The sequence below is a fragment of the Cavia porcellus genome, unplaced genomic scaffold (assembly GCF_034190915.1).
Source record: "Cavia porcellus strain 051 isolate PalLab524CR breed Dunkin Hartley unplaced genomic scaffold, mCavPor4.1 scaffold_21, whole genome shotgun sequence".
NCBI classification, from domain to species: Eukaryota; Metazoa; Chordata; class Mammalia; order Rodentia; family Caviidae; genus Cavia; species Cavia porcellus.
The window spans coordinates 22,575,112-22,585,333 of NW_026947504.1; the positions used below are offsets into that span (position 1 = coordinate 22,575,112).

General features: G+C 38.5%; 1 protein-coding gene across 3 annotated transcripts in view; it reads right to left on the reverse strand.

Annotated features, from left to right (window-relative positions):
- Gramd2b (GRAM domain containing 2B) overlaps positions 1 to 9,993 on the reverse strand; it is a 105,639-nt gene extending 95,646 nt beyond the window's left edge. Inside the window, exon 1 of one of the 3 annotated variants that reach the window (XM_063232433.1) lies at positions 9,749 to 9,993. In XM_063232433.1, coding sequence (XP_063088503.1) covers positions 9,749 to 9,873 — 125 coding nt within the window. In that variant the 5' untranslated portion in view covers positions 9,874 to 9,993. The remainder of the gene's footprint in view (positions 1 to 9,748) is intronic. The other 2 variants (XM_013141100.3, XM_003477370.5) reach the window with 2 other exon arrangements.
- Positions 9,994 to 10,222: the final 229 nt, after the last annotated feature.

Consider the following 10,222-nt stretch of genomic DNA (forward strand, 5'->3'; position numbering starts at 1 on the left):
ACACTATGTAATTATCAACTAGTGATTTCTTACTGTTTATTTTTTTGTTAAATTATGTATTATTTCTACCCTTTTTCTGTTTTGTTTTTTCTTTAAATAAAAAATATAATTAAAAAAATTTTTTTAAAAAAGGAATGCATCTTTATGTTAACTGTAGCAACTGGTACAGAGACTTTAAAAAAAAAATTTTTTTTTTTTCGTCTTTTTGAGACAGGGGCTCTCTATGCAGTTCAGACTGGCCTTGAGCTCACTTTGTAGCCCAGGCTGGTGTTGAACTTGCAACAGTCCTCCTGCCTCAGCCTCCCAACTGCTGGAATGACAGGTGTGAGCCACCACACCTGGCTCAGACACAGTTTTGTAATGCCTACAGCTTACATGATATGGTAACTTCTATTAAAAATGCAATATTAGCCCCAACATGAATATTAAATTAGATAGGTACATTTGAGTGACAGAACCCAAAGTTTCAACTTTATTAGCTTCACAGTGAGTCTACTACTCAGACAACAACTAAATCAATTTTTAAAAAACACCATAAAAATAAAATAATCTACGAAAAAAATCTCTTTGCTTTTTCTCCTAAAAGAAGATATCTCTTTATTTGATTCCCCCCCACTCATTCTATTTCTTTACTGTCCAGAAAAGTCCTGTTCTTGGTAGATCTATTTGTAAAGTGAGGAAGAAGAGAGTTAGTGATTTGAATGAGCAAGCATAAGTGTACCAGGGCCAGCTATGGGTCCTTTCCACTTTTACAAATTTGGAGAATTACTATGTTGAGTACACACACAAAAAGTCTTTTGTAGTGTCTTTATTTGTATTTTGCCAGAGGAGAAACTAAGGTCAGAGACATTTAAAACCAAACCAGAACACAAGCGCTCAAATTATTTTTGTTACCAAATCAAACTCAGGACCTGGTCCTTTCCAGGCAGATGCTGTGCACTGAGCTGAACCCTGGCCCTTCAAATTCTTGAGTACAAAACATCATTCAAGCTTTTAAAGCAGCAGCGATGTTGGAAAAATGTATCATTTTGACAGGACCTAGATGTGACCATTTGAATTTATCGTTTACTCTAGAGATAATCCATTTTTGCTTTTTGTTTTTCAGAAGAGCTGTAATTTTGAGAAACCCACTTAGCTCAGTATTGGTGGTTTCTATTCTTTTTTCTTTCTTATTTCTGCATTTCATTAAGGTCATAATAATATGGTCTTTGGAATGCATATGGCTTGACGGTTGTTTGAATCTTGAAGTTTGGTTCTAAAAGATCCTATGAGGGCTGGGGATTTAGCTGAGTGGCATAAAGTCCTGCCCAGCAGATGCCAGGTCATGAGTTCGATTCCAGTGCCAGAAAAAAAAAAAGATTCTATGATTTCTACATTATTATGGTTTCTATTATTCAAATGAATAAAATTAAATAATGTTTTAAACCTCACATACCTTCTTTTTGTCCTTGGCTATCACTGTTATAAAGAATGTGTGGAGACAATAAAATGTGTAACAAAAACAACTTTAGAGTTTGACAGGATTGTGTGGAGAATGATTTCCAAAAGTATTTCTACACTGATCATTGACCTGTACTGTAAATATAAAAACATTTCTTAGCAATTCTAAAGTGTCCTCCTACTTGTCAGACACCATAATTATCCAAACCAATCTTCAATTTAGTCCAAGGTAAGTGTTATTAACCCCATTTTACCAAGTAGATAACTAGGGTTGAGACAGATTGGATAACTGAGCTAAGGGGACACAGTAATGACAGTCTTGTGATTCAAATACAGATCTAAATATATCCAAGGCTAATACCATCTTTCAGATTAAAATTATTTGGCAGCTTTGGTATCACCCCATAACTATGTGGTGGCTAACCTACAAGATGGCCCCAGTAGCTGGCTCCTTGGCACCCTCTCCCTTTATATGACCTTTTCCCATACTACATATACAAGGCTGAATGGTGTAACTAGAAGGTACATAGTATCAATATGATTTCTGATACCTTGTCGGGACCACAATTTATAAATTGAGGCTGGGGTCTGTGTGAGGCTTTGTCTTGCCTTGTGGGCTAGATTGGAATGTGCAAACTCCTGCTTCCTTCCAGCTATGCATGAGGACTCGGTGGTCTGTAACACCACGTGCCAGAACTACCGAGATAATTTGCTCCCAGAATCAAAATCTATAGATGCTGTGTGTGATAACAAATGCTTATCATTTAAGAGGCCAAGTCTTGTCATAAGGTACAATGAAGCAACTGACAGCTAAGTCATTCTGCTTTTGTCAGACACACTTGGCTTGGAATGTGCTTCTTTGGTGAGTTCATGCCATAGTAGTGATGGAATGGAAGCTTGGAGCTGCCTCTGCATGTTGCATATTTGCTCAGTTATGCAAGGACCATGGGCAGAGCTTTCGAGATGGTGGTGGCATCTACAGAGAGTAGCTGCTAACTCAGTTTCCACTGGATATGATCTCTGATAGGATGATATTACTCGATTTCTTTTAATAACACGGAACAAAATTGAGCTTCTGAGTTCCTCCTTTTTGAGAAAATTGTGTCTGGGTTCCACCCCATTTCCTCTGACCTGCCTTCTAATCCCTTCTTCTGACTATCAGCAGCAAAAGAATCCTGGATCACATTTGGTTTATTCATTGCTAAATTTCCAAAGCCTTGTTACACAACAAAGGCTTGTTGATTAAGTATTGCTTGGGGGAAATGTTATTCCAGGCAGGGAAAACTGGAGCAAAGTCACAAAGATAGAGAAGTGTGCGGCATGTGTAATTATCTATTAAAATAAAAATTGATGATTTATTGAAGTAAATGCCTGCTTCTTTCATATATAGTTTATTTAAATTTTATAGCCATTAAATTTGCTTTTAAATTCAATTAATTCAATGTGAAATGACATTGTAATGAAGTTTATATTTAAATTTATGAAGATAGAAAGTTCAGTGTCTATTGCTCCCAAGAGCCTTTTGCTGTGTGATTGTCCTTTCATTTTTTTCTTACTACAAAGGAACGCATTTGAGACCACAGAGAATCAAATACCAATTTGGATCTAATAATAAATCCCTGTGGAGCAGTGACAGGGCTTGGGCCACTAGTCAAAAGGTCTGAAGTGGCATTTGGCTTTGTCGCTAATTGTTCCCTGGGCTTATTAATGACTTGTGTGCTCCGTGTGTCTTATTGGGCATCAGCCTCTCTGGGCGAGGACAGCAGCAACCCTAGCAAGGGTCAGCTCAGGGGAGATTTTCATCCACCCATCAAACTCTAACACCTATTTAAAATTTATCACTGCTTTGTGCCAGGAATTGTGCTGATCGTGAGGAAGACACCTATAAGAAATATAATTTAATTTGTGATAAATGGTAGCCTTGGAGCAAAAAAAAAAAAAAAACAAAAAAAACAAAAAAAAAAAAAACGCATATTATGAGCACAGAGAGAGAGAGACTGATGTCGAGGGAGGCTTTCTGAAGGCAGTGTGACCAGCTCTGGATCGGTGCTATCAGTGTATTGCAGGCAAAGAAGAAAATGCAAAGTCACTGAACTTGCATATATGCCTCAGTGTGGACTCGTGGGCTTAGGACAGGATAGATGATGTGACCAGGAAGACAAGCAGCATCCACCTCAGAGGCCAAAGACAACTGTGTGTGAGGCATACAGTCATGTGCCTTTGCCATTCCTGCTCGCAGGCCTCTTTCCTCTCTGCACAGGCCCATGTGTTCACAGGAGCCCTGGTTGTGGTGCATTACTCTTGTTCTTACGACAACACAATTTCTTTTCCTCCATGATCACTCTGGCAACTGGTAGGTGTTTTTTACTTCATGCAAGGTTTTTGTTGCACTTAGTGTCTTAAATGTGCAGTGGATTTCTGTGGTCTAAGCACTGCAACATGGGAATGAACAGGAAATCCACCATGGAAAGTTACTGTTTGGGGAGTTAGCTAATTATGGAATTTTTTTTTTTTTTTTGAAACAAGGTCTCGTTGTGCAGTTCAGTGATCCTCTTGCCTCAGCCTCCTGAGTGCTGGGATTACAGGGGTGTGCCACCATGCTCAGCTAATCACTGAATTTTTAAAATGCTTGCACAATGCCTTCATGTATTAGACACAGATTAGAGCCTCTGAAAGCATGAGATGAGTCTTTAGGCATTCTGTAACTTAACAGGTTCTTTTTTGTGTCACATACTGTGATAGAGAGGAGAGGTTGTATTCCTAATTCCTAGGAGCTTTTGGTAACGAATATGCCACTGGTTCTTCTCTGGATCCTTCTCCTACAAACTTATGGTAGCTGTATAACAGTTATTTGGTATTAGAGTAGTTGCCATGTGCCAACTGTTTTAATAATTAATACTCCCCACAATCCTATCATTATTCTCATTTTATATTTGAGTAAAGAGGGTGGGGAGAATACACAGCTCGTAAGTGATGGAATTAGACAACCCTCCTTATACAGAGAATCCCTACACACATTATAGAAAGTCTTCTACCACTGTCCAAGGAAATTACCCATCATGCTTACTCTTCCATCACTTCTCAAAAGTAGAGGAATTGCATAGCATGCTTGGAAGCCCTGGGCACAATTCCCAGTTTTCAGAATCATCTGACCTGTGATGACATGTCTGCCTGGACGGAATGAAGACAGTATGTGTTCAGTAGAAACCAGACTTTGAACTCTGACTTTCCTTGGCCCTTTGTCTTTGATATTCTCTCAATGCTGGCAGTTGGCAGTGAGTCACTGGTCCAGGCAGTCTGCAAACACCAGGGGCTACAGGTAACTCTCTACGGCATAGTTGCTATACTAATAAGCTATGATCTTTGGTAGGTCAGGGTTAGGTTTTAGACCTAAAAATGTGTCCCCATATCTCCTGGTTCAGAGGTGGAGCTTCTGAAAGGTGATAATGGGGCATTCTTCTTTCTCATCAGTGGATTAATTTATAGAGTTTGTAGCTGAATGAAAAGCAAGGAGGTCAGGCCTGGTCTGAAGAGGTGGGCCACTGGGGTGTGACCTGGAAGAGTGTTTTCTTGTCCCTGGTTCCTCTTTTTTCTCTTTTTGTTTCTGTTTCGTGAACATCATGGATCGAGCACGTTTCTCTGCCATGCCATGCCACCATTCCATTTCTGCCTTGAAGCCAAACAGCCATGTGCTGAACCTGTAAAACCCATGAACCAAAATAAACCCCTCCTCCTCTAAGATGTAGGTTGTGGGTAATTTGTCCCAGTGACAAAAAAGAAACTAATACAATTAGATGTATAGTTTTGACTTAAAGTTTTCAGTTTATGTTGGGTTTCCTGGGAAGCAACTCCACAGACATGGAAGAGCAACTGTACACTGGAAGTCCATAAAATCACATATGAGTCAATGGTAAGATTGCCAATCTTAAATAAACTTCCTCAACTTTATTCCTTCAAACATAACTGTGTCTATTTCTTTTTAATTCTTTTTGGTGAGACAAGGTCTCACTATGTATTTCAAGATGACCTTAAACTCACTAGGACAGGCTGGCCTCACCCTCAGGGGCATCCTCCTGCCTCAGCATCTCAAGTGCTGGGATTATAGGCGTGCATCACCATACTTCAGCTAACTGTGTCTGCTTCTGAAGCTAATGTCTCCTGTGGGATGCTAAAAATCATCTCAGCTAATATTAAATAAATTAAGTGCATTTGAAGATGGATTTGATTTTGGAAATAGCTCAGACAATGTGAAGCCAGGCCAGGTGAAAAGGTTGGTCACTGAAAATGAATAATGTTGGACCATTTTCGTCATGTGTCTAGTTGTGTATTCATTTGTGAAACTAATTTTGTTGCCTTTATTTTGTCATATAGCAATAACAGAAAAGTTGGATTTTTTGTTACTTTCTTTTCTTATCTAAGCAATATAAAGAATAACTACAATCCTACCATAGCAAAAAATTGGTAAAGTTGATAAGGTCACATCTATAAAAAAAATCCCTGTGACTAAGCTATTGCGCCAATAGAAAAGACTCTCACCTTGCTTCTGGGTCATATATAAGCCCTCACTCACCTCTGCCACACTTCTTGGCATAGGTGTGTAGGAGGCAACTCCTAGAACTTTCAATTCAATTTCAATTATATTTGCCTGGTTGTTTTTGCTATGCATGAAATCTAAGTAAATAACACATAAATACAGATGAAGGCACATAAACATAACTGATAAACTTTCAAAAATCTGTACAGCAATAGGGCTTTTAATGAAAGTGAAGACTTAAAGTGAAATTCATCCAAAATAAATTTCTATGTGGTTTTAAAAATCTCATTTAAGAATGAGTGAACAATTAGATGATAGACTACTGAATTGTCCCATTCTTTTGTTTCAAACAATTTCAGTTGTCTGAAAGTTCTGACATAGTCAATATTGCTCCAAATATTTTTGGGAAATTGCTCTTCCTGTACACATGAAAGCTTTCAAATTGGCAGAAATGAAAGGCTGATGTCAAGCAGTCACTCTCAAGCTAGCATGCATTCCACTGGGGGTTTGATCCCGCCTGGCAGAACCACACCCATTGCTTCACTCAGCACTGTCTGCACCAAGTCCTACACTTACAAAACCTCAGATCTGTTGGGGGTCAGAGGCACAGAAATAGTTACAATTAGACACAGGTGCAAGTTTTGTGGGCCAAAAGCTTACACAATTTTAAGGTCTTCTGTAAGAAAAACTATGAATAAAAATTAGGTGTGAAAGTAAAAATTTTACTTAGAACACAAGCAGAAATAATTAATTCAAGAAAGATGACAAACTCCACACACATCTCCCAACCCAAAAAACAATGCAACACTTTTAAATTAACTGCCTTTCATATTCTCTATTTTCTTAAAGTTGTTTGCTGACACTCATTGATCTCTTCATGTTGCAAAAATTTTTAAATATTTTCAATCAAAAGAATAGAGGATAACTGAGCATTTCCCTGGGGGGGGGCTTCTTTTTATGGAGAAATTAGATTTTTTTCCACACTCAAGTCCATTCTTGTCAGGGGCATGGTAAACTACGTGACACACAGAGGCAGTGGATGATTTAGTATTACTTTTGATTTACGCTCCATAAACACAGAAATTCTAATAAATGCTATTACTTACAATTGCTCTCAAAAAAAGAAAAAAATTATGACTGTTTACTTTGATTATAACAGTTGTATTATTGAGTATATAATACTAGCAGGAGAGAACTTCTGTTTTGATTAGGCAACAGTGAGGATGGAGCCCACCATTTAGAATTTCTCTGTGTAATAGTTGGAAGAATTTTCCAGAGTTTAGCTCTGGCTTCACACATTCACATCTTGTTTCTCTACAGTAATGGTGAACCTTTTAGAAACTGAGCGCCAAGCTACAACCCCAAACCCAGTTATTTATTGCAAAGTGCCAACAGATACAGAGATTTTAGCTGAGAAAAACAACTCTATATTAACTTCTTTTGTTTTAAAAGGAAAAACAGAGCAGCATGTGTGCCATGGGTGTGCTACCACTGCTTTAGAGGGTGAGTCTGCCGGGAGACAGGGGCAAGATATAGCTTTGCTTTAAAGAGGTAAAGACAAAACAAAACAACTGTAAGTAGCTCACCACGGGGAGGCCTGAGTTCTCCTCTAATGTCAACATGACATCATGACGACCCTTTCTGGTGACCCTCAGTGGGTTCCAGCACAATTACTGTAGAATGCTCCATCCTTGTATCTCCCCATTTCTCTGCTCTCCCAGGTTCTTCAAGATTCACGATACTCCCCACCTTAGGACAGCGTGCTCCTTCCCAGTGTCTCCCTGGGAGGCTTTTTTCATTCTCTAAGCCTAAATATCACCTCCTTGGAGAGCCCTTTATTCACCATCCAATTTAGAGTAATCATCTGTCTTACGCTCTACCTCAGCTTTGATTTGTTTCCTATAACATATGTTAATTTTTGAGTTATCTGTGTCTCTATGAATGCATTTGTTCATATTATTTACCTGCTTCTGACATTCAACTAATAACTTCCAAGGAGGTGGGGGAGGAACTAGGTTGATCTCACTTCTAACTCTGTCCCTGTGCCTCCCACATAACCTGGCATGTAACACGTTACACCATAAAAGTTTTGTTGAACTGATTGAACAAAAATACTGTATAAATTTCACCTGTGCATTACTTCATGAAAGAAAAATGGGATTCCAAAATAACTACATAAATTCTTAATATTTATTAGAAGGTAAGGAGAAATATTTACTTGGTCTTACTTTTTATCTCAAAAATTTAACCAATATGTGTCTGAATCTTGCAAATTATTTTCAGTGATTTTATACATAAAGTATTAATACACTTTTCACCTGGGTTAAAAGTCCTTCAGTGTCTAAACTAGCTGGAAACATGCTAAGTATTTTTAAGTTGGTTCCAATGCACATTTTCAAGTAGCACTTGTAAATAAATGCTAAAACAGAACTCTGATGTTAATATCTGAATGTGCAAGTGACATGGATCTGGGCCCTTTTGGAAAGAAGTTTGTATTTAGGTTGGTGTGGGCTTTAAAAAATTCTGTTATATTTATTTAGCTTATACTTAATAAATTTTATACACATTTTAATTTCTCTTATATTTTTCCTTGGTACAGCTTGTGTTGCAAAGTGGAGTTTGCCTGGCAGTCTACTTAAGTGACAGGTGAAGCATACAAAGCACTAGAGAGACACTTGAAATTCAGCACCCTGTGGAAATCACACAGGAGTTTTCCATTTTTAAATACTAGAGTTATACTTTGGCTCAAATGACCACTATAGCAAGTAAGACAGATGCCTTTTGCTGCTGGATAGAAAAGTTAAGCTAACTTGAAAACAATAGATTAAGCAACAATTTGGACCCTAAAGTCTTTAAAAAATGACTTAGTTTTCATAAGCTGATAGGGCAATGGCATGATAAAAATGAGTTTCTTTGTTTTCCATGTAATCTTCAGAAGTTATAATTTCAAATTTTTTTTGTATAAATTACTTCAAAGGATTAAAAAATAAAACAGTCTTTGGTTTTCTAGATGTGGCGTTATCTAAAAGTAAAGCTTGGTTGTGGAGGATATTTTTTTCTTTTCATTGGCATTCACATGAAAGTTACATAAAAGTACAATCAAAAACATTTTATATTTGATTTCTACTTCTGGTTTCTACATTTTGTAAATTGCTAGAAAATTTTCTGAAACAAAATGAGTGAGAGTTGACAACTGAATTTTCATTAAAATATATCTAAGTGCAAGTGGCCCAGTGGCACTGACGCAGGTTATATGAGTGTCCACAGCTGAAAGGCTATGTTTAGAATCTGGTCAAAGCTGCTGTAAACCACTGCAGAGAAAGCAGCTGAAGGAGAGCACAGCTAGTCCATTTTCATATTTAGTTTTGAAAGACAAAATGGAAGGCAAAAAAGGGCAATTCTTTTACTCATTTAATGATCACCACTACTTATGACATTTAATAGTAACCCAGGTCATCCTGCCATCCAGTAGGTTTTTGATGTAAATGCCTGTCTGTGCTCCTGTGAATCTGAGAGTAAGTCAGGAATGAGAAACTGCCCAGTGGCCATTTACTTAGTACCCACAACAGTACAAAGAAGGCTCTGAGGATTATTTCCCGCAATAGAAGCAACAGTTCTTTCGCTCAGATCGGATACCTTCTTTCTGTACCCTTCAGATCTGCTGGGAGGCTGTGCCCTCTCCTTCCCTTCGGCTGACTGCTACCTCTAACGCCAGCTTGGGTGGCTAAGGCCCCCGGGTACAGGCAGGGCGGTGCTGGGCAGGGCTGTACCCACCTGAGGAACACGGAGCCGGAGCTGCTCACTGAGCTGTGCGGGGCCTCTGCACCGATGTTCTTGGGGCTGGCTGGAACATCAAGCCGGAATACCGAGTCTTTGTAAGACAGCCTTTTCTTCACCATTGTACATCTGTCCACCACCAAGTCAAGGAGTTAGCTCAGAGTCTCATTTCCAAAGCTGCTAAATCGAGTGAAAAGCTGTTTCAGCTCTGCACCGTTCCTGCTGTAGAGGAAGTCTTCAACTGACTCGAAATCTAGCTGAGACCGTTTTGGTTTTTTTTTTTTTAAGTCAGTTAATGAGTAACAGCATGGCAGGGTGGCTTTCATCCTACCGACATTTGCTCTAGAAAATAAGCACAAGTGTTTGAGAAATTCAACTTTCAGTTTACTAATATGAGCACTACTAAATCTGTGGATTTAGGCAAAAAAAAAAATCTCAGAAAAGAAAGCACTTAATGAACACAGAGTGATG